The sequence below is a fragment of the Syngnathus typhle genome, linkage group LG16, assembly GCF_033458585.1.
Source record: "Syngnathus typhle isolate RoL2023-S1 ecotype Sweden linkage group LG16, RoL_Styp_1.0, whole genome shotgun sequence".
Classification (NCBI taxonomy): Eukaryota; Metazoa; Chordata; class Actinopteri; order Syngnathiformes; family Syngnathidae; genus Syngnathus; species Syngnathus typhle.
In genome coordinates, this window is record NC_083753.1 from 6,953,729 (window position 1) to 6,976,849 (window position 23,121).

General features: G+C 47.8%; 3 protein-coding genes across 6 annotated transcripts; 1 reads left to right on the plus strand and 2 right to left on the minus strand.

The window, feature by feature from the left end:
• Positions 1-266: 266 nt before the first annotated feature.
• On the minus strand, positions 267-15,146 carry stag1a (STAG1 cohesin complex component a). Its single transcript, XM_061301144.1, has 31 exons — positions 15,005-15,146; positions 7,107-7,296; positions 6,914-7,034; positions 6,652-6,807; positions 6,386-6,559; positions 6,110-6,314; positions 5,882-6,033; positions 5,731-5,804; positions 5,535-5,658; positions 5,352-5,450; positions 5,201-5,280; positions 5,000-5,107; positions 4,800-4,914; positions 4,609-4,726; positions 4,428-4,531; positions 4,249-4,341; positions 3,892-4,185; positions 3,758-3,828; positions 3,519-3,687; positions 3,358-3,450; positions 3,121-3,295; positions 2,913-3,052; positions 2,731-2,832; positions 2,506-2,654; positions 2,292-2,420; positions 2,020-2,222; positions 1,767-1,938; positions 1,587-1,703; positions 1,403-1,517; positions 1,242-1,322; positions 267-1,127 (listed from the first exon to the last, which is right to left on the minus strand). Exons 2-31 carry the CDS (start codon positions 7,133-7,135, stop codon positions 1,104-1,106), a joined length of 3,786 nt encoding a protein of 1,261 aa, XP_061157128.1. The 5' UTR covers positions 7,136-7,296; positions 15,005-15,146; the 3' UTR covers positions 267-1,103.
• slc35g2a (solute carrier family 35 member G2a) lies at positions 14,239-19,832 on the plus strand. Of its 4 annotated transcripts, none has more exons than XM_061301175.1 (4): positions 14,239-14,472; positions 16,494-16,642; positions 16,900-17,143; positions 18,205-19,832. In XM_061301175.1, the coding sequence occupies exon 4, from the start codon at positions 18,229-18,231 to the stop codon at positions 19,582-19,584; it is 1,356 nt and encodes a 451-aa protein (XP_061157159.1). In that variant the 5' UTR covers positions 14,239-14,472; positions 16,494-16,642; positions 16,900-17,143; positions 18,205-18,228; the 3' UTR covers positions 19,585-19,832. The 4 variants fall into 4 exon arrangements, with proteins under 4 accessions (XP_061157159.1, XP_061157161.1, XP_061157162.1 ...); XM_061301177.1 differs by having other exon boundaries at positions 16,531-16,642; XM_061301178.1 differs by lacking the exon at positions 14,239-14,472 and having other exon boundaries at positions 15,223-16,642; positions 16,900-16,947; positions 17,053-17,143.
• A 767-nt stretch (positions 19,833-20,599) lies between these two features.
• LOC133169211 (pentraxin-related protein PTX3-like) lies at positions 20,600-22,724 on the minus strand. The gene is made up of 4 exons (XM_061301199.1): positions 22,610-22,724; positions 22,182-22,268; positions 21,756-21,930; positions 20,600-21,456 (listed from the first exon to the last, which is right to left on the minus strand). Exons 3-4 carry the CDS (start codon positions 21,877-21,879, stop codon positions 20,999-21,001), a joined length of 582 nt encoding a protein of 193 aa, XP_061157183.1. The 5' UTR covers positions 21,880-21,930; positions 22,182-22,268; positions 22,610-22,724; the 3' UTR covers positions 20,600-20,998.
• Positions 22,725-23,121: the final 397 nt, after the last annotated feature.

A 23,121-nucleotide genomic window follows, 5' to 3' on the forward strand; every position in this document is an offset into this window, starting at 1 on the left:
TTGGGGAGGAGATGAAATATGAAAATATAATCGAGGCTTTATGACACGACTTAATGCTTGTTTAATAAAAAAAAAAAAAAGACCTCATTGATTTTATTTCAAAAACAGATTGTTGAAGAGTGTTTACTGTAAACTAAAAAAATTCAACGTTGACCTCATTTCTATGTCAAAATTTAAATATAAGCCAATCTATTTTGGGTTGGGATTTTTACTGCTAAAATGCCACTTAAGGTCAATTCTTTGGGTGAAAGATGATCACAACTCCGTAAATTGAGTACACGTTTTATTTTCGTAAAAACAATTGAAGGTCGACAGAAAAAAAACAAAAAGAGTCTTTTGAGAGCACGTTAGGGCTCCGCGGACCGTTGTGATATTTACACAAGCAAAACTCGAAGACACATTCAAACAACATTTGTGATGCACCGACACGAATCAAACACTGTCTGCGGCGGCGAGGGAGCGACAGCAAATACTGAAGCAGTGAGGGAAGGGAGAGGACCCCCCCAAAAAAAATGAAGGGATCGGGATAAGATCCAGAAGAGCATGTTTGTATGTAGGCCACCATTTGGCAACAAACGAGAATACACATTCGAGAAGAAAACGCTGTACAAACACTTGGTTTTAAAACTTTTTGTACTAAAGCTACAGAATTAGAAATGTATTTTTCTCGTTTTTGTTTTTACGATACAAAAACTGTTATTTGTGTGCAGAGTAACTCCAAGAGCGCAACAGGGTGGTGGTGGTGGTGGGGGGGGGGGAGTCGAGGGGGGTGATAAGACCACAGATATAGACCATGTAGACTTGACGTCCACTCTTTGTTTGAACTGATGTGGGTGGACCAAAGTGCAACACAAGGGAAGGAGAGGGGAGGGGAGGGGCACGGGGCTGTACAGAACGGAACACCCGGCCAACACTTTTTCAAACTGTCCAACGCGAAAGAGGACCGGGTGTCCAGAGGTGAAGAACTTGTACAATACCTTCTTGGGATAGGAGTGTGATTGACAGCTCACGTGGATCTACCACACCACCGCTGTCGTTTGACTTCCTGATCAGAAGGCGCTTTTTTTTCTCTCTCTCGATTCCTTTTGCAACCATTGCGGCCATCAGAACATGGGCATGCTGAACCCCTGCAGAGACAAAAATTCCAAAAACGAAGACACCCCTTAATTATAGATGCACAAATCGATTTTTTTTTCCAAAGAGGAAGTCGAGCAGAAAAAAAAAAGTCTTTAATTGCTTACCGACTCGTCCTCAATCATGGCTGCCGAGTCGAAGAAGTCCGGTCTTAGTTCCGCTCGCTCGCGTCTGTTCCTCGATGGCGGCTGGCGGGGTTGAGAAAAATAAAATAAAACTCAACCTTTCATCTAGACTACAAAAAGCACGGTGAGGCGTCGTCACCGACCAGGTCGATGACCATGGTGTCTTCAAACTCCTCGTTCATGTCCTCCAGTTGACCCCGCGATGACATCATCACGTCCTCGAAGATGGGCTCGGCGTCATCCTCCATCAGCCCGCGCCTGAAGCCGAGTGCATACGTTACGCCCACGCAGCCATGACGAATTCTCTCTTTTGGCGGTCCAACTTACACGGTCTGCCGGACGCCCTGATTGCTCCGTGACTTGATGTAGTTGACGGCCATGCGGTCCTTCCTGCTCACCTCTTCCATCTTCTGCTGGCCGAGCCACGACATCTGCATCTGAGGGCTGAAGGCGCGACTCGTCAAAGACTCGTGCCGAGAGGATTCTTAGGCCGGCGTCCGCGCTCACTTGTGCACAAAGTCGTTCTCCGAGCCGGGTTCCGAGTCGGGGTCGGGCATGTGCTCGGCGGGCCTGTTCTCTCGAAGGACGGTGGAGGTGAGTTGAGGGGTTGGCAGCGCGCCGGGCGTCTGCAAGGTGTCGTTGCGCATCAGCCACGAGCCCTCCACGCTGCTGCTCTCTTCTGCAATGTCGAGAGCGAGTGTTGCCAATGAAAGAAATGAAAACGACATTTCGAAGAGGACCCTGCCCCGGCCGGGCTCACCTTCGACGCGTTTCTTGTGGAGCGGCGGCCGACCCTTCTTGCTGCGCACGGAGCCCGTCTTGCTGCTGGAGCCCGACGTGACCGACATGTGGTCCTCGTCGCCGCCCGTCAGCAAGCTGTTCCTGTACGAGATCAGCGGCAGCCACACGTCCTCCCGCCGCTCGGGCATGGACTCCGACATGAACTTCTCCAGGTACGAGTGACTGGTGGGATGCGCCGCCGCGTTTAGCGTACGTCACAAACTTGCTTTCAAAAGTTGGAAAATCACTTACACTGTCTTTTTATCTTGGCGGATCAGCTTGGAGGAGAATTCGCTCAAGACCTCCAGGAAGGCCAAGTTGATGGGAGGAAAGTCGGGTCCACGAGGATTCTGGTACTTGAAGGCAAACTCGATTCCATCTCTGACAAGAGGAAGAATAGAAAAGGAGTACAAGAACCGAAATGAATGAAATCCCGCCCACCAACCCGCTTGAGTTAACAACTCACTTGTGCAGCGTGGCCACGGCCTCCCTGGTTTTGATCTGATCCAGGCCGAAGGTGAGGGCGAAGCGGCGGGCCAGCTCCTTGATACCGCTCACGTGTGACGACGTGCGGTCCAGGTTGGGGCCCTGGTCCTGCAACAGCTCGTTGAAGAGCTGCAAGCGCATACGACAAAGTCAATGACGTGGGTCGGGATGAAGCCAATTTGCGCCTTGTGTGGAAATCTGTGACCTGCTGCAGGCTGAGAATGAGCGTCTTGGCACAGAGGATCTTGTCAGTCTGTCTGGTTTTACTCAGGGTCTCCTTGATGATGTCGCCGTAGTCGTTGTAATACTGAAGAACGACAGTATGATAGACACACGTGATTATTTGAAAAAGAAAAAAAGTTTACAAAATAGAAAAATAAAAAAAACCTTCATGTAGTGCTTGAAGATGTCGGCAGCCGCCGGCATGTCGACGATGTCGTAGATGATGAGTTTGCAGAAAGCTGCCAGCAGGTTCCTCCTCTTGTGCAGGGCCTCGATCTTGTTGGCCTCGTCCTCCTCGTCGCCCTCTGAGAGTCCGTCAAAGTCAATATTGTGCGTTTCGCTCCTCCGCGCCTCTTTCAAAGCTCCCCCTCACCCATGCTCTGGCTCTCGTCGTCCTGGTCGATGAAGACGTGGTCCAGGACGAAGTTGAGCAGCTCGTTCTGAAGCGTGCCGTCCGGGTTGAAGACCAGCGGCTGGAGGCCCTCGCGGCCGCCCGTCGTCAGCTGGTGGCTGAAGATCATCAGCAGGTCGCAGAGGAGCATGAAGGCCTGAGCGGAATGGACGGCGTGAGGAGAGCAGAAATCCAGGAAGCGGCTTTCTGAAATGCTACCTGCTCTTTGACGGGCGTGTTGACGTTGGACAGGCACTGCTGGCACACGGCGAGGAACGACTTGACCACTCTCCTGAGGGCCAGCAAGTCATCCTACACAAACGAGGAGCATTTAGGGAAAAGTCCACCTCATCTCCTGGAGCGAGCGTTTGCCTTGCTACCTTGCTGGGAGCCCCCTCGGTGATCTTGACCAGCTGCCAGAGGATGGAGTAGTGGGAGCACTGCAGCGCCTGCACGGCGATCTGCTCCGGCATGGAGCCCAGCTCGATGCCGGCCTTCAGCAGACGGTAGCAGTTGCCAAAGAGGTCCCAGCGCGTCAGGTCGTGAGCGCTGAGGTGGGCGGCGGAAGACATCGAGGTGAGAAAACGGTCGCAAGTGCCGTCAGTCCATCGAGTCTTACTTGTGGAAGGCCGTGAGTCTCTTGAGGGTGGATAAAACGTTGTAGATGTCGTCGTCGTCGGCCTCCTCGGCCTGCGATTAAAACGTTTAGAGTTTACGCGGCTTTGGCGGTTTTGGTGAGCAACGCCGCATCACCTCCTGCAGCAGGTCCTCCACGGAGTGCGCGAAGCGATCCGTCATCTCGTCGATGAGCTGCGAGCGGGCGATGTCCACGCGGTTCATGATGGTGTAGTCCTCGGAGCAGAGGATGCTGTAGGTCTTGCTGCACGCCTCCAGCACGTCCATCTCGATGTGCTTCTCCACCACCAGCCGGATCTGCTTGAGCAGCCCGTCCAAGTGCTTCTCCATGCGCCCGGCGCTGTACACGTCCAGGTCGAAAAACTGCGGGATCTGCAGCAGGTTGGCCACTTTCTCCGAGTCGGCTTGGTACTGCGGGGAGAACGAGGAGGGTCGATGGGGATGGCGCCGCCGCCGGCGAGCGGCTTGGCTCACCTTGGACAGCAGCATGGGCAGCGCCATGATGAAGTGCTCCGTCAGTTTGTTCTTGTCGTCTATTTGCGTCTTCCTCTCCTTGGCTGTTAGCACCTGCGGAGATGAAACAGAAAACACGGAGATGACCAACATGGCCGAAAATAGAACGGATGGGAAACTTGGATGGATTGGCGACTCACCCTTTTACCGGTGCCTCTGCCCACGGGCGGGTGGGCCTCGGCCGCCTGCCGGATGGTGCACACCATCAGCTCGATTAGCGCGCTCTCTTGTCGGTCCGACAGCACTGGCGGGGAAGCGAACGGACATTGACAGTCGGCAAGAGAGCGGGCGACTATCCGAAGACGATATAGCGCGTCTTACAATCCTCGCCCTGCACGGGCTCCTCCAGCAGCAGCTCGGCCATACACTCCCAGTCTTTCAGGAGCTCCTGGGAGCTTTCCCACAAGGAGTCCACCAGGTAGGCCGCGTGCTCGTGAAGCTACAGCGCACACAATCAATAACGATGATCATGTGATTCGAAACAACGGGGGCCGGAGCGCCTCCGAAGTTACCTCGCTCTCCAGGAAGAAGAGCACCAGCATGCGTATGAGGTTCCCGTTGGGGCTACTGCGGCCTCTGCGCTTGGCCAGCGCCTCTTCCGCCTGCGGGTCGTGCCGACTGAAGAGCCTGGCAGCGACGGGGAAAAGCATCGAGTCAAGATGGCGACCCGTAAAAATCGCATCGAGATGGCGTGAGGTCAGCGCGGGCTCACTTGCGGTGCAGGAACTCGCCGGCGGCTACGGCCACGGGCCTATGGGCAGAGTAGACCAGGTGGTAGACGTTTTCACAGTCCTCATTGGACAGTGCGTCCTCGCTGCCCCTGGGACAGCAAAAGCACAATCAAAGGTGGAAAACGGATTTTGAATCGCTTCTGCCCGGCCAATACGTTGTCTGTCCTTCAAGGTTTACTCACTGCAGGATGAGAGTGACCAGTCGGATGGCCTCCACAGCCACGTCGTACTCCTTGTCCAGCGTCATTGACACAATACGGTCCTAAAAAAAAAAAAAAGGGAGGGGTGGTGACCAAGAAAGGCTTTTGCCACGCTTCTCAATTGCGGCGTTACCTTGAAGCGGTTGGTGAAGAGCTCGAGCTTGGGGAAAAGTTCCCGGTTTGTGTACAGGTTCTGCAGAGCTTTCAGGCACTTGAGACGCACTTCGCCTTGCTGGGAGGGAACACAAAGAGTGCAAAGTCAGCGAAATATGTGAGAGGACTGAGCCCCCGCCCGGGTTTTCCCCGCTCGACTCACCCGGTCGTGCAGCGTCCAGCCGACGTACTTCAGGTAGCTGTCGTTGAGGAAGGCGTCGCTGTACATCTTCATCCAGACGCCGATCTCCTCGATGCAGATGGCTCGGATCTCGGCAATCGCGTCCCTGCCGAGCCAAGAGGAGTCGGCGGTTTTCGTTTCGATTTGTCAAGATTCATTTCAATTTGTCCAAACGCACCTGTAGCGATGCACGAATATGCCCTTGAAGATGGAGTTCATCATGTTCTCGATCTCGTCCTGGTTTTCTTGAAGCTGAGCGGAGACGAAAGAATTTGATACGTTTCCCGCAAAAAGAACAAACGCAGTGCGAGTTTGCCGTTTCGCCCGACCTCCTTCCTCTTTTGCAGCAGCAGCTCCAGCTTCTCGTTGGCCCGCTTGCCGGCGATCTTGTTCCGCTCCGCCTCGTACTGCCGCTGCGTGTTGTCCTGGTGGATGCTGAGGTTGAGCGCCACGTTCACCAGCGCCGTCATCAGCTTCATAGCTGCGGCCAGGACAAATGACGGCAACTCATTCAAATGAAATTAAATTTAAAAGAAATCGTTTTCTGGTCTCCTTACCAGCCAGCGTGGACGTGTGTCTGAAGGCTCGGACCTGGGAGTCGGAGAGCCCGGTGAGGAGCGAGATGACGGTGTCCATCATGTACTCGTCGTAGATGATGCTGTACTGACACTGGCGGATCAGCACGCAGATGAACTCGCAGAAATTGTAACGGAACTTCTTCCACATGGGCCCCGGCATGGTGAGCGGGTAGTCGCCGCTGTCCTGCGGAACGTAACCGTGTCTTTTAGGCGGGGATCATCAAAATAAAAAAAGAAGCGAGACTATTTTTTTACCTCATCAAACTCTTCGGTCATCTTGCGAATGATCTCGGCGTTCTGCATGTTGCGGAACATCTCGATCCTGACCGTGCCTTTGCACCCGGAGCACTGGATAAAAAAGTTGATGAGATCCAGCAGGGCCAAGTCTCGGTCCTGCTTGTACGACTCGATCCACTCGTCCACCACGGACTGCGCAATGAAAACACACACGGAAAGACGTCCGCTTAGCCGTCGGTGGAAGGTCTCGAGACGTTTGTCACGGTGGTGCGGGTCGGGCCCACCTGCATGGCGCTCTTTCCCATCTTGACCACTTCGAACAGAGTGATGGGTTCCGAGCTGTCGCCGTTGTGTTGGGCCACGCCGTTGGCTTTGCCCCGCCCCCTGGCCCCGCCCACGCCCTTGTCCACCGGCATCTTGCGAGGCTTCTTATTGGCCGTCTGCGCGGAGAGGAACATTTGGTTAGCTGTATCGTACGCCGAGGAACACGCTGCGTGAGGGTCACTGTAAATTCATTCAAATACAATTTTTTTTTTTCGGTCTCACTTGCGCTTGCTTGCCAGGCCTTCCTCGCTTCTTCTTGCCCTTCACCTCGGGGTCTTCAATGTCCGCCATGCCCATGCTGAGTCCCACCGCATCCGTGGCCCCCGACTCATTGGATGAGTCCCTAGAAATGGATAAAAAAAAAATTATCAACGTACAGTATTTGTGGTTTTTTTTTTTTGAGAGCGTCACTTACTGGAGCACAGAAAGCTCTGACGTTATCATCCTGGCGACTTTGGGGTGGCGCCGAGGTGTCCGAATATGACGCGTCTCTCGGGTCCGAAAGTCACGACGATGCTCGGACGGGGGGGAAGAGTCGGAGGGGCGGGAGGGGGTGGAAAGAATCCAGGACGGACCGCGCTCTGGCTCTTAACGCTCTCCTGTTTCTGCAGAGAGGCAAATAAAAATATGAATAAATAACAGATGATGATAATTAGTAAATAATAATGATCATTTTAGGAGCTCGGGACAGTTTGCTGTTTTCCCTGATAACATATAGGCATAAAAATAGCAAGAGGATGACACCAACTGGCCACTTTGGGAACTACAGAATAAAATAAATCCAAGATATGAGGAGATATTTTAAAGGCAATAAAAGTTTGCTGGCCCTCGCACATCAAGATTAACTCAATATTGAAAAAAGCAGCCATCTTGCAAGACATACTTCCGGAATAATTTGAATATTTGGTCAATATTTGCACCTTAATTACATCTTGCAAGACATTACCTTCTGGATTCATTTAAATATTTGCACCTTAATTACCGTGGTGAACACAAAGCCGTGAAGACTGACGATCATATTAATTGTGAACCTGGTTTTATGCTAATTAGAGCAGAAGCACATAGGTGCAGTATCTCCAAACAACCACCGTGAGCAGTATGAGCCACAAAGTCCTTCACCCCCGGTCTCTTCATAAACTCCATCAACGGTGAGTTAAACAAGTTGCAGAAAATTCCAGAATGCTAATTAAAGCTACTTAAAATAAAGTGAGCTTTTGTTTGCATGTAATACTTCAGGCGTGCACTTTTTAACACTAGAGTGTGTGTGAGTTTATGCACGTGTGTTTGAAAGTAGGTCTGGGCAACAGTAGGGGGCAGGCTAAGAGAGTGTGTATTTAAATACTGCCGCTCACACACTGTTGATATGGAGATGTAGCAAGCCAAGGAGTGAGAACACACTCACACACTCACATACATCATCTGCCAAGCATAGACTGTGTGTGTGTGTGTGTGTGTGTTTCTGTTTGGTGTGTAAGAGGATTTGAACAGCGTGAAATGTCAATGCAAATTTGAACAGCGTGAAATGTCAATGCAAAGTTGTAAAAGAGAAAATTGGTAGCTTTGGTAGCTGTATAAATGCTAACCGTCAATGAACAATCGTGGCTATTGCAGAAACTTTTATTCATTCGTGATTGACTAGTTGCATAAATTGCATTTTACTGGGCATATGTGAGGACGTTTTTCCAGCTCGCGAAGAAAAAAACGTTCTGTTATTTGATTGGCCACAAGAGGGCGCCTTGGTATCGGGGGACCGGTATCAGATCGAAGAAAGGCCAATATCGGCCGTACCGATACGTGGTATCGGTAGTACCGATTTGTGGTATCGGTAGTACCGATACGTGGTATCGGTGCTCGGCCGTCACTACGATTAATATTAATTTGGGGCTTCTGTTTCTTATTTGCAGGTGAATCCTTATCGGATGGATTACTTTATATTGCCAACACTGTTCTTCGAATAAAGGCCCCCAAACAATCGACGCCTATTAAGGGGTAACATGTCGGCATATAAAAATTCTCATGAAGCCCTTGTGTCTTCTAATTTAAGACAATCCTGAACAATACTCGTTCATCAACATTCAACCGACTTCTCAAGATGGTGCTCGAGTGTGACCCAAATGAGTCAGACGCCCTCAGCCGACCAAACATCACAATCTCAGTATGGAGGCACACAAACTCGCACACAAACACACACACAACTCAGCCTCGGTCGCCCTCGCAGACTATTTGGACGCTAGCCTCACTTTTATGGGAATCAATTGGTTGGTTTTTTTTTTTTTTCCAGTGCTGACGTCCACATTGAGGAAGAGGAAATGTGTCTGTGTGTGTGTGTGTGTAGGCCTGACTTTTTTTTTTTTTATAAGGACTGCACCGAAGTTGACATCGGCATTCATGCCGCACCTCAGTTTCATTTCTCACTATTGAAATGTGCCAATAATAGCAGGATTGTGCGCCACTAAACTATAACGTCGGCTTTTTGAGTCATAAAATTTGGTCTTGTCGCCAATTGCACTACGGAGAGACAAACTGCCAAAGCCAATTTTAAAATGATTATTATTGATTAATCTGTCAATTATTTTGTTAAGCCAACAATGGATTTAAAAATACAATGTTTTAATTTTCATAAAAAGTAAACATTTTAAAACGAGGGGGAGTGATGTTGCAATATAAATATAATAAGAATGAATCATTGAATTGATCGAGTCTTGAAATACTCCACGACAGCCATGAGCGCGTATGTGAGAGAATGCACGCACGCACAAGACAGAGCGAGCGAGGTAGCGAGCCTCCGAGAAAGCACTTAACATGCACGCCGGGTTCTATGGGAGGCAGGCCCTCGTTGCCATGGCGACTAGGCGAGGGTCATAAGCCTGACGCCGAGAGCTGGTTTGATTGGGTGCCAAGTGGGTACAGGAGGGACCAAGTTGAGAAAAGAAAGGGGGGGGGGGGGAGAGAGGGCTGCTTCATTCAAAAATTTATTTCTTGACTTCCGTTGCAAATTTCCAAATTGTCAAGACGGGTTAACTCAAATTTGCTATCTGATGTCACTTGCCCAAAATCTCACAAATATTTATAGAGAAGAAAAATAGTTTGCTGCTATGAGGTTTCCATTTTAGGACAAAAGAAATTCTCTAAACTTCTAAAAAAGCTAAACTATTTTAATTATTTGATCCGGTAGGATATTCAAACCGCAAAATATTCGCCAGCAGGGAAAACTTGTTTAACGTGTTTGATTTGACACGCCCCCCGCGCTTTAATGACAAGCGCGACATCGCTTGAAAGATAATATGGAGAAAGTGTGACGAGCAGAAAAAAAAAGATCTATATGTTAAGAGAGAGCGAGCGTGTAAGGGGGTTGGCAATCATGTCTACTCCATAAACAAACACAGCGCAGCTCAGCCTCTGGCGAGTCAAACGCTTTTGGCAGAGTGTCAAATTTGTGAACTTGTTTGAAGTGGCACGGCGCCAACGTGATGAAGAAGAGCAATCGCTATGGCACCTTCCTTAAGAGATCAAATTCATTGTCTATTAATAAATATGTATTTTTAAAAATCTTTTACTGTTTTACATTTTTGTCAGCCTCATCATTTTTGGAAAAACAGCCAACTCATTTGTTACACTTTGCTAAACAAATGATGACTTTTATTTTACTGTCCACATTTTATTTCTTTGAATTTTCCTTTTATTGGAGAACGTAAAAAAAATAAAAATTCTGGCAGAAGTGTGCTTCATCATCACTGGCGCCTGCAAAAGTGTGTTATGCCATAAAAGGAGCTTTACGGGTTCAGTCACACTTGTGTGCTGTTAACGACTTAGCGCCAGAAGGCAACGGAAGAAGTGTCGAGAAAAAATAAGTCTTATCCAAACAACGACTCACTGGAGGATTTTTTCTTTTTTTTTTTTAAAACCGTCGTCGCAGCGGTTGCAGACAGCCAAGAGTTTAATGAGTGGTGACGGCGAGCACCTTGTATGTCGTCCCTGCTGGACCGTCCCTGCTGGACGACTCTTTGGAACGACTAGAACAAGTGTATTCCTGAATTAAAAAAAAAAAAAGAAAAAACAGAAGGGGAGGGGGAGTGAGACGAGTGAATGCAAAAGATGCGATTTGTCGTCCCTTAAAAGATGGAGCCGGCCTGCCGGCCATGACTCATATTAGAAGTGGCACAAACAGAAAAATCCTTTTAAATGCACCTTGGGCTTGCGAAGGCACTATGGCAAGAAGCTCACGTTCCATCTGCCGGGCTTCTATTCATACAAAGCAAATGAAGAGTCGAGAGAAATGTTACCGGTAGCGCATTTGTCTTATTCCAAGGCTGGTTTCCGTGGCAACGTCTCCAATGCAGAGCACAAATGAGGTAATTCTGCCCTTGGACTGTCGCGAGCGTTATTTTTGGGGTGTAAATTTCCCGAAATGGTTCTCAGCTGTTTTGGAGCAAGACGAAGCGGCCGGAATGTATGGATTGAAATAGATTTGGTGAACATGAGTACTGGTTGGCTCGCTGGCCTCAATGGTTGCTGGCTGTCAAACAGCCTCAGACTATTTTGTGAAATGTGTTTCGGGCGAGTGAGAACGTGGAAACGGAGCAGGCTGCAGTTGAACCAGTCATTGAATTGATCTATTCACTTTTTAATTCAATGATTTATTGTTTATGCCCAATTTGACAACATGAACGGCGGAAACTCCAAACTCCGGCACCGGATATCCGTTTTGTGTGTCGGAATTGACACCTAGACCAGCGTACCGAGTTCTGTCCCTTGCCAACGCAAAACCTCTGGTTCATTGAGAAATTAACAGCATACTTGAAATGGCATTTTTATGATTTTATTTCTACTATCATTAATTATATTATTTATTTTATTTATAGTTATTTAATTTCTACTGCAGGAAAACTTTCATATTATGGAAATATTATTTCATTTCCACGATCATTAATTATATTATTTATTTTATTTATAGTTATTTAATTTCGACTGCAGGAAAAAGTATGCCTCGTAAAATAAATGCTCGCCTCTAAACTAGGAAATTTAATTGAAATCTTTTCAGGGAGCTTTAAAAATGTCAGCGTGACAGCGTTGCCCGCTTGTGTTTTACTACAACAGCAGCATCAATCACGCCAGGCGGCCCGGCCCGGCCCGGCTTTTGCTCGCTGCTGAATCACCTTCTCTGGCACTTATTTGCTTTGTGACTGCGGGAGAGTGAGCGGCAGCTGTTGCAAATCTGCAAAATCCATCAGCGAGAGGGCAAAATGCGAGCGGGAGCGCGTAAAACGATCACGTGACCGACCGACCGACCGTCCGTCCGTCCCCAATGGTGGGATTGCGCTCATGAGGAGCAACGAGGAAATGTTTTATTCAAGGAAATAGAAAAATTGCATCCCGCCTTATGATGTATGTATCTTTGAGTCACACTCACAAAAAGTGTGTGTGTGTGTGCTCGGCGGGAGCAGGGATTCCATTTTTCAGTAGCGATCTTGTCACTCCATCTTTCTTCACCCCTCCTCCAGACTGAGTGTAGTCGAAAGAGTACAGTAAGTAGTTTGTGGCGGCGGTGGCGGCAGATGGCCGTTTGATTGCAAGCGTGTGTGTGTGTGTGTCAAATGGCTGATCTCCTGTGTGACACGGTCCTAATCTCACTCCTTGCAAGCCGTCTTTCGAAAGCGAAACGTTTATGTGTGTGCGCGCAGGCTGGTAGTGTGATAAAAGAGCAATGATTGTCTTGGCGGGCGCCGATTCCCTCAGGGGTCGTTCGCGTCTCGAGCGAAAGCTTGGCTTGACCTTCTATTCCGTGTTATTTTTTTTTACGTTTTGATCACCATATGGGGCTTAGTCGGGAAATGTCCACAAAGCTTAACCGAGGTTTGGAAGAGCGTGTTTTATTTCGGTGGAGTTACGCAAAGTCCGTGCGATTTAAAACGCTTGCCAATGTCGTAATAAAAGTCTGGGATTATCTTCTGACGAAATGCGCAGAATGACAACAGCGTCATCCGATCCGGTTGAGATGACTCGAGCCATTTGGTTACCATGACTACAAGCAGCTAGCAATAAGTATAGAATACACGCTTCAGTTTGAAACGTCATTTTTTTTTTTTTACAACCATTTGGAATTTTGGTCCTTTATCACAGCTCCAATCCTCGCTTCATTATTTGTATGAAAGAGCCAAGAGGGTAGAAACGATTTGCACTTTCTCATCTCGGCCCAGACTGTCAGACACAACACAAGCGCCGTTCCGGACCTCCTTGCCAAGCGTCAAGGACGGGCACAGATGCGTCTTACGTCACAGCACAATCGGGTTGGCGAGCTTTTTGACAGATGTCAGCTGATTTGAAACAAGCGCGGTCATGCAAATCGCCGACACTACCGACAAATGACGTTGAAATTGACAGCTCCACTGTGGCGGGACTTATTGTAGTGTGCTTAGTAATGGGCACAGCGAGCGAGATAGACATCAATAAATGGTTGATTACTCTCCGACTATGAAGAGTCGTGACGTGACCTGTTGATTGCATCACAATGGAGATCCTATTAGTTTATTTAATTGCACTTCAGCGTGACTCATAATGGGCATAACGTCGACTATTGCATTGCTCTTCACTTCTTTTGCACGCGACAGACGCAGGTGAGCGCATCAATATTCAAGTAAGGCCAACACAAATATAGCACAGCGCTCGGAGGCGGTCCCTGAAAAAAACGTGGAGAGCCGTCGCGCTCTGGCCTGATTTCAAACTATCCCGAGGCAAACGAGGCTGCCGCCTGCCAAATGAGCAACAATGACTCACGGCGGCGCGGCCGCGTACGGCATCAACGCAAAGTGTCGAACGAGGACATCCTTCCATAGGATTGTTCTTCTCGTGAGGAACCGCTTTGACTCCAAACCCGCTGAGACACAGGGAACATGAAAAACGAGCGAGCAGCAGGCGCGCCTCCCTAAAGCCCGCAGAACAAGAATGACATCATATTCAAAGAAAACGACAGGAAAAAAAAAAAGAGACATAAACAAAGCCGAAACAGATGCAACAATTATTGCAGATCCAGAGAGGAGTTTTCATTTTGGAGCGGCGCCCAGTCACCGTGTCAAACCCGTGATGAATGACCGGGGGGCACTTTTGTATTGTTAACAAGTAGCAAAGACCCCCCCCCCCCCCCCCCACCGTTATCAATCATTCATCGCCACAGCGAAGCTCTCACAATCAGGGAAGTGAAACAAGAAAGGAACAATGACAAAAGTGATGAAGTAGTAACAGTGACACGTTGAACGCACTACAAGAGTGTTCTGGTTCTCTAATATCAGTGAAACTGCTTTGGGCTGGCATCTTCCACAAAAGCTTAATAGTAAACAACATTGCACTACACTGTACAACATTGTGTGTTATTGTTTGAATCCGAAATAACTAACATGAGTTTTATAATAATGCAAGAATTTGAGTCATTAATCGAGGGAATAATTGATATTGAGATCAATTCTCAAGTCCATCCATTATCCGAGCGGCTTTATCAACAGGCAGACGAAGCCAAACAAGCGACAATTTAAAAGTGTTTGCACATGCTGACTGTAAACAAAGCAGTTATGTAACCTCCAAGGGACATCGTGACCTCCAGTGTCAACACAAATATTGCTCTGGGCCGGTTGACCAGGACTGAGACCTTCTTGTCAAGATCTGGCTCACACTTCCCAACCAATCCCAAAGTGAGAAGAAATAAAATTTGGAAGGTGACATGTGATGGTGACACGCACAGTGAGAAGAAGCGAATGGTCTTCACACGCTTTGGACAGAAACATTTTCAGGTAAGTTTATTTACATGGCGCCAATTCATAAGTTGTCTCAGGGGACGTTGCACACTGAGCAGGTCAAGAACCACATGGAAGATAAATCCACTCAAGCAAGCAAAGGATGGGGGGGGAAAAGAAGAGAAAAGCCAGTTGATAACACGCTAGTCGCAACACGCACACAAACAAAAGACGTCACACAGCGTGGCTTCTTGTATTTGTTGACAACTCCAGCGACAGGTGGACAATGGTCGCGGCGGAGATCCACCTTCGAGAGACTTCCACCCGCCGGCCGGCGACATTTTTGCTTTGGGGATGGGAGGCGAGTTAGCTCGCGGGCTAGGCTAACTGACGAGGAGAGAAACGGCACCAATGGCCTCCGTTAGCCGCCACTAACGCCCATCCCCCTCCCTCCCGACCGACAACCTTAGCAGCAAGCCTTCCCTTTTTCCAGCGCGTCCACCATCTTGAATCTGTGGTCCGTCTTCCTCCCCCACCACCCCCCTTTTCCCGCCTCACAAAAAGCACGACAAAAACACCGGCTACTCACCTTTAACGACCATTCCCGGCTCGAGCGTCACCTCCCGCAGCGACGAATCGATCCCCTTTTTTATTATTTAGTCTTATTTGATATTGGGGAAATTGGCCCGTGCGAGCGGAGGCTTGCCTCGCAGAGAAGAGCAGCAATCCTAAACCGCCATCTGGTGGTATTTTCCTCTCTGCGGTGCAGGGGAAGCGGCGCAGCCTCACGCCGGGACGCGGCTGCCCCCTGGCGGACACTCCGCGACATCCTCTGCGCCGGCCACGCGCCTTGCCAAGGGGCGAGGACGCGCACGCTGGTGGTCCCCGTCTATGCCACTCTATTTACCTTAAAAATATATATTTTATGCTAGTCATTATGTTAAAAAACATTCACGGGCGACTAATTCAATTTTCTTCGAATTCATTTTCAAATTAAAGGCTTACTTATGCTTTGCGAACGTCGTGTGACGTCATCCTGTTGAACGAATAGTTTGTTGACCTATACAGATAGCAGATGCTCTATATATTTTTTTTTATAAATTACAATATATATTTGGTGTCACGCATTGAATTTTAACACATTACTTGGTATCTTTTCTCTGCGTCCTATTTTATCTTTGTGTGTCATATTTTATTTGATCATAAACTATAACATCTAACACGGGTGCAATTTGCTCAACATTATTTTTTAGTCATTATTTTACTCTCATACGTGCAACCTTAGGAGACACACATTGTGCCCATTGGCAAGGCTGTAACCATGGCAACATAAGCATCATCTTTTCCGAGGCCGCAATTACAGCTTGTCACTCCCAAAGTCGATTACAGTGATATAAGATAACCATCTCTGTTCATCTCCACGGGGGACGGAAAAAGGCCCGAGGAGCTACTCAAGCCCAAATGGGCTTTCTTTGGATGTTTTGAAAAGATTGTGATAAAGGTGCAAAGTCTGTTGTAAGCCTCCAGACGTGTACTCGACATACTCGGCCGGTGCCCGCTGTAGCGTGACCTCCCTCTCCATTCAGGAATGGTGACGATAATCAGCTTGGTCGAAATGTTTGTTCTGGCTCGGTTCCGCCCTTTTAAACCCGACGAATAAGTACAATATGAGCTTCTGCTCGGCTCCATCACGGCTCTCGAAAAGTTCTGCCGTTAAAGGACCCTCATGGTAGCGTCTTACAACAAGGCCGCAGAGTCATCAATGGCCATTTTTTTTTCTTTCTAATGTGCCCTAAATAGCCGCAACTGTCGCACTCTCTCTGGGTGGTCACCATGGCAACGGCAGATGGATCTTCTTCCTTTTAGTGCCGAAAGTGAGTGCGTGGATGCGCGAGGGGTTTTATTATCGTCATTGTGTTTAATAGCCGAAGTAGGACGGCAAAGTCGTCAGCCGAGCTCGGACCTCCGCCAAGGTCGTTAACTGAAGCTTGGAAGAGAAATCCCGACTTGGCGCAAATTTGCTTAATGAAAATATTTTTTTTCTCACTTTCTCCTCACCGCATTTGGACTTTGATGAGGACCTTTTCTGAGCGTCTGCGCTGCTTTAAATCTCAGCGCTTCCTGTGTGGGACGTCTGTTGGCCATCTGTGGTTTGTCAGTCCACGCTGGAGGAAAGATGGGACAGCTTGATCGCTGACTGATAAGGTCAAGCAGAAGCACCGAGTCGGTAGGATCCCATGAAAAAAAAAAAAATCTTGTAATATTTTGACATGACTTCATATAAGATTATGAGTTATTTTTTACTAATATTATGAGTGACCATATTCTCATAAAATGGTGACTTGCTTGTAATATTTCATGCTGTTCTCATCAATCACTTCCTTAAAATCACAAATAGCTTGCATTGCTCCCGTTGACGCATGCTCAGACGCTATAATTACCCCCCCCCCCCCCCCGCCCCCCCTTGCTACCTCTCTGTGAAAGGCGGAGCATCTTCTGCATCAGACAGTGATGGACGAGCAGCAGCAGCAGGTCGCCATATAACGCACATCCTCCACCTCCTCCTCCCGGTCCTGAGGTGGCTCGTCTGCGATCTCATCCTGGTCCGGGTGGTCCTCCTTTTTCACTTGATTCTAGACTGCCGCATGAAGGCAAAGTGGGGGGAGGAGGGGGGAGCGAATGGATGGAAAGATGCTCAATGACTGAATGATCGGTGGCTTGTTTGCAGGTGAGTGTCTTTTATATTAATAAGAAATAAATAAATGAATTAAAAGGGGGGTTATGTAAATATGCATGATTGCCAGTGGGCCCTGTTTAACCTTGAGAATCACCCGATGAGCAAGACACTCAGACAGACGCACGTTTACATAATGCTCTGGGAAACACACACACGCACACACAAATATTTCAATGCAGTAGGAAAATGATGTCTTTACATTGTGTGGTTCTGGATGTGAAGGTGATGGAGCACAATTGCAAAAAGAACATTGCGATCCGCCGCTGAGGAGATTATTAAATGACATTCTATTTTGTGTCAGAGCGCTGCTGGGAAGCAAAAAAATGGGGACAAAAAGTGCAAAGGTGAAATTAGACATTTAAATGGTAGTGTAATGCATGAAATATGTTTTTTGGGAATGCATTGCTTCAGAAATGTTATCTATAATTTATTTGATCTCATTGATTGTAGTATATTAGAATTGTTTTAGTCTTTTTTCCTCCAATTTCAATTATTGCTGTATGACATTTATATTTTAATAGTGCAAACAGTCAAAAAACAATCTGAATTTGTTCTTTTGTAGAAGGAGAGAGAAAGAGCAGCCGCGGCTTGGCATAATGTGGGGAGGGTATTGCAATTAGTGTTTTTTTAATTTTTGCAAATTGGCCGTAAGAAGTCAAACGGTTCTCCTTGACCTAAGAGACCAAAACTGGAGACATAGCCTCTAAATAATGTGTTTCCTGCTAAGCGCTTGTATTCGTGTCATTGGCAAAGATAACACATCAGGGTGAAGTAAATTAAAAACTAATTAAAAAAAAAAAAAAAGCTTGGAGATAGCGCTGATGAAATACGCAGACTCTTTGGCGTCTGGAGCTTTAACTCCCATTCAGAAGACTTTGGAGGCCGAGACCCCCCCCCCCCCCCCCTTGGCTATTATTACCCCGTGTGCCATTAAATATTGAAATGTCAAGCGCTGTATTGAATATGTAAGGATGATGGATCACAGGGTGTTCCGAAAGGCGGCCGCTTCACAATGTTGGGCGAACCCATCTTAATGTTCATTTGTCCAGCAGGTTTGTCCTCCGCCAACCTCCACCATGGAGTCCACTCACCTCCTGGGCAGCGGTAAGAAGCGGGTCAAGATCCACCCCCACACGGTCACGGCCAAGTACGCCACGCAGAGCCCTTATTCCCCTCAAGCCAGCATCCACACGCACTTCCCCCAGCCCGGCGACGAGGGCTACGACGACGCGCCGTCCTTCGAGGACTTTGGCTCCTTCCTGGAGGAGACGTCGGACAGGAAGCGACTGACGGAAGCCAAGAGGTGGCTGCTCACTCTGTTTGGCTCCAAGGACAAGGCCGCCGCCCCGAGACCTCCGGGTGGCAAGAGCGGGGACGGCGGCGAAGCTGGACCCAGAGTGGCCAAAGGTCCCGGGAAGGGGGTGGAGGAACAACTGGCCAGTTTCGGGGAGGCCTCGGTGTCTGCGTCTCGGCTCACCTGGGTGGGGCTGCTCGGGGCGGCGCTGGCTAACGGCTGCACGGTGGTTCTGACCCGGGCGGCCTCGGAACACTTTGGCCTGGGCCCCCTCTTTCTTCTACTGGTTCGGTCCGTGGTACAGCTGTTGTCCGTGGCTGTGCCGCTGCACAAGGGGGAGAACCCTTTCGGACCGGAGGGCTACCGCCTCCGTCTGCTTTGTTACGGCGTGGCCTACTCGCTGTCCCTGTGCTGCGCTTACTCCTCGCTGACCTTCAGCTCCCAAGAAGACGTGGCCCCCGCCTGGCGGATGGCCACCACGGTGTTGTCCGCCACGCTGGCCTTCCTGTTGCTGGAGGAGCGTCTGGGCTTGGCGGACGCCATCACCCTGGCGGCCGGGCTGTGCGGCTTGGGGGTTCTGCTGCTTCCCGCTGCAGATGAGAGCAATTTTGAATCCCAGACAGACCCCGTGGTATTCTGGAGGGGCGCGTTTGGGTGGTCCCTGTCGGCGTTGGCCGGGCTGTGGATGGCTCTGGCGCTGGTGGGGTACCGCTCCCTGAAGGAGAGGGTCAGCGTGGCCACCGCGCTGTTCACAGTGAGCTGGACGGGCTGCCTGCTGGCCCCGGCCACGGCGGTCCTGCTGCAGGAGGGCTGGTCCTGGCCGGCCAGCGCTCCCGGCTGGGGGCTGGTGGCGGCCTTGGCGGTCTGCTCGACCGCCGCCTTCCTCGGGGTGACGCACGGCCTCGCCCGCATCCACCCGGCGCTGGTGTCGGCCAGCCAAAGTCTGGAGGCGCCCCTGGCCACGGTGGCCCATCTGGTGATGGCTCAGCTGGCCCCCGGCGCCCCCGAGGTGGTCGGGAACGCCATGGTGATCTTGAGCGTTGGCTGGTTGGTGACCGTCAAGCTGCTGCCCTCTCGCGGGGCCAGCCGACGTCACCGGGAGGAATACGAGGAGATTCTCGACTCGCCCATTAAATAAGACGCTTTGACCAGCACACACTCGCCACCGTGTCACTTGTAAAACTTTTTTTTACCTCCACCAAGCACAAAGTTAGATTTAGGAGGTTGCGTGTTGATTATTCCTGCTTTGTATTCACTGTTTGGCCTGAGTGGAGATCATTTGTGGTGTCTTTTTGGAATTTTTAACTTTTTGGGGAAGGATAAAAGAAAAAGTGCCAACGTGGTGTCTTCTGTTAATGTGACAATAAAATCTCGCTGGTGAACAAACTCTTTGACTCTTTAAGTTGCTATCAAGACGTATTTATGAGCTTTTTCATTAGCTTCCCTTTGCCCTGCCAAGGATCTGTGCCAAACATTCAGATCAGAATGAGGTAAAAGAAAAAAAAAAAAAAAAGACGTGGAGGTTCCAGACAGAAACTATGCAGGATGTAGCCTGGTTAGATTCTGTTTGGTTTGACTCCCGTGCACATTGTGTTCTCCTTCCGGCCGTTCCCGCGTCATTAGCCATCTGCTTTTGGATCTGCGTTCATTATCAGCACACCTCTCGCTTGCGTCGGCCGCGGCTAAAGGGCAGCACAAAGCCGACATTCACCAAAGCATCTCATTAGGTAGAAATTGCCAGGATAAAAAGAACACGGGGACAAACATCTAGTTATAAAAACAATGGTGTTATGTTACATTGCGAGCAAATTGAACCATTTGAAAAGCAAATATATATATATATATATATATATATATATATATATATATATATATATATATATATATATATATATATATATATAAATATATATATATATACATACATATATTTTTTTTATTAATACTTATTTTCTTATATATTAAATTATATTATTTATATTGTATATATTTTATTATATACATATATATATATATGTATATAATAAAATATATACATATTATATACATAATATATATTATAATTTATATACTATTATATTACATTAAATTCTAACATTTCTTTCACGAGGTCAGCACAAAATTGGCCGCGACTCAAAAAGGACACATTTCCACAAGGCTATTTGTCTTCTTTTAATGACTTTTTTTTATGACTTCAAATACATCCGGACAAAGACAGACAAAAAGTTCAAAGAGGGTAAAATTCCTCAATTAATAATCCAAAAGTGCAAATATGTTGTGGATCTAAAAAGATTGCACACCCACTGCTAAATGCCAAGATAAATCATTTCAAAACATTCCCCTATCAGCTTGACCTGGAGAACTCTCGTTAATCTTTCCAAGAGACATCTACCGTCTTCAAAAGTTTTTTACGGGTTATACATCACAGAATTTTTGAAATGATCCATCTTAGTCTCGTTTTGTTTCCAATCACAAAAACCTACCATTTGCACAGGGGTGTGTAGACTTTAGATAGCCACTCTAAGACAGGAGTCCATTTGGGGGTAGGCCTCTCACGAGTTTCCTTTCTCTTTTCTCAGCGCGCCCGCCTGTTGGATCACTCGGCCGAGCTGCACGTGGAGCTTCTGCAGCTCGGTCGCTATGGCAACCAGCGCCCTCTCCACGCTGTCGGCGGGGGGTGACGTCACGTTCTGCTCTTTGGCACCCAACGGCGAGGAGCCATTATACGTCTGCAGGGTGGCGTTGAAGCGCCTCTCCCTCGCCTCGCCTTCTTCTCGGAGCTCCTGGCGAAGCAACTTGAGGGCCGCCTGCCAAGACGGGCACTGGCGGGACGCCGTCCGGGCCGGGTTCTCCATCTGCGCCCTGAGGGACGTCATGGCCCCGCGGCATGATTCCGACGACTCCAACAGCATGTTCTGCCTCATGTGAGAGTTCTCCAGGGCGATAAAAAGTTTGTCCCATCGAAGGAGATTGTCAGATTGGCACGATGTTTGAGACTCCGTGGAATCCTCTGAGAAGAAACGTTGACTCGTTAAAGCTTTTGTACATGCAAGTACAAATAAATATACAATATATACATATTGTATACATGTACGTAACATATACGCTAATACATAATATCATTTAAAAAATACTGACAGAGAAATAGATTTACAAAAAAAGGAATGGTACATATAAATAAATAAAAAATACTATAAATACATGAAAAATAGTAAATAAAAAATATATTTATATTGTTATTTGTTTATTTGCAATTGTTCTGTTTTTATAGTAAAGGTCAAAGCCAAAAAAAAAATGATGTAATGGTACCTCCATGTTGCTCTCTGGACACCTCGTTGTCGTAGAAGTCAACGTAGTCCACCTGGTTGAGGTACGGCGACCCGCCCGCGCACAAAATCAGGCACAGCACCCCCCATATTCTTAGAGCGCACATTTTTCTGGGGTCCAAAAGGTAGCAAAAAAAGCACTTGGCTTCTTGGAGGCCCTGGAAAAAAATGCTCGCTGTGAGCCCGCGGAGGACGCTTTATAATCTCACTTGGAGGGAGGAGGGAGGGACTTTTTGGGTTCTCCTACAGCAAAGCTCGCTTTTGAGTTCTCCAGATAATTTTAAATGAGATGGTTCCGTTTTTGAACAATTGGACTTCCTTTAGGACATTCCCGACAATTCCCAGATGCAAAATGCAGGATGAGGCCTTGAGTTACATTGACACAAATATAGATGTCATTCGATTTTACCTGGTGTGACGGTGTTGGCGGTCCCCGGGAATGAAAAAACACGAGTCAGCATCCTGAGCGGACGTGGCGGCAATCCGTGGAGGTGTTCTGCACGGGAAGAGGGGAAAAAAAAGCAACATTACAGCGCATCAGCAAAATGTTTGGATTTTCTTTTTTTCAAATACACCCACACAAATTTACAACACATTTCTATATTATTATATACATATTTATAGGTATTTTAAAATAGACATACAAATCAAGATGATAAAGAAAATGAACTTGGAGGAGGTCTCATTGTGAGGAGAAACTCGACGGGAGTGAAATGACGAAAGCGCCGGTCAGCAGCATTGTGTAATAAGCTGCGTTTTTTTTTTTTTGTTGTTTTTTTTAACAGCTAATATGTTCCTCCCATATCAACACCAGCAGTTAGGACGAAGAGGACGTACCTTTTTTGCATCCATCCTGACGAGGGAGCGCAAAAAAAAAGTCCTTATCCATCCAATTTATTCTTCTGTAATTCACTCATCACGAGATGTTTGATGCTTACTTCCTGTGGAAAGACTTTGGGGGAGAAAAACAACCCCCCAAAAAAAAAGCAGGAAATGTAGTTGACCGTTTGCAAGGGACAGATTTAGTTGAGCCTTTTTTTGTTTTGCTGAGTCTTAGGAAAGCGCCATTAAATATCACACCGCTGGGAAATGGAAATGCTTATGTAGTGCATGTTACAAAATATGGCCTGTGCTCCTCAATATAAAAAAAATAATTCATGTATATCAGTGAATGAGTATTTTTGACTAAATTTCTTTCATGGTTAAACAATTTAAAACCAACGCGGCATAAAAATGACTCGTATACAAAGAACAGTGTACGTTTAAAAAAAAAATCTCGATTTCATCAGTTTGCATATTTATTTCCACATGCCAGCCCAACGCTGACGTCAGCTACATTGTGCCACACG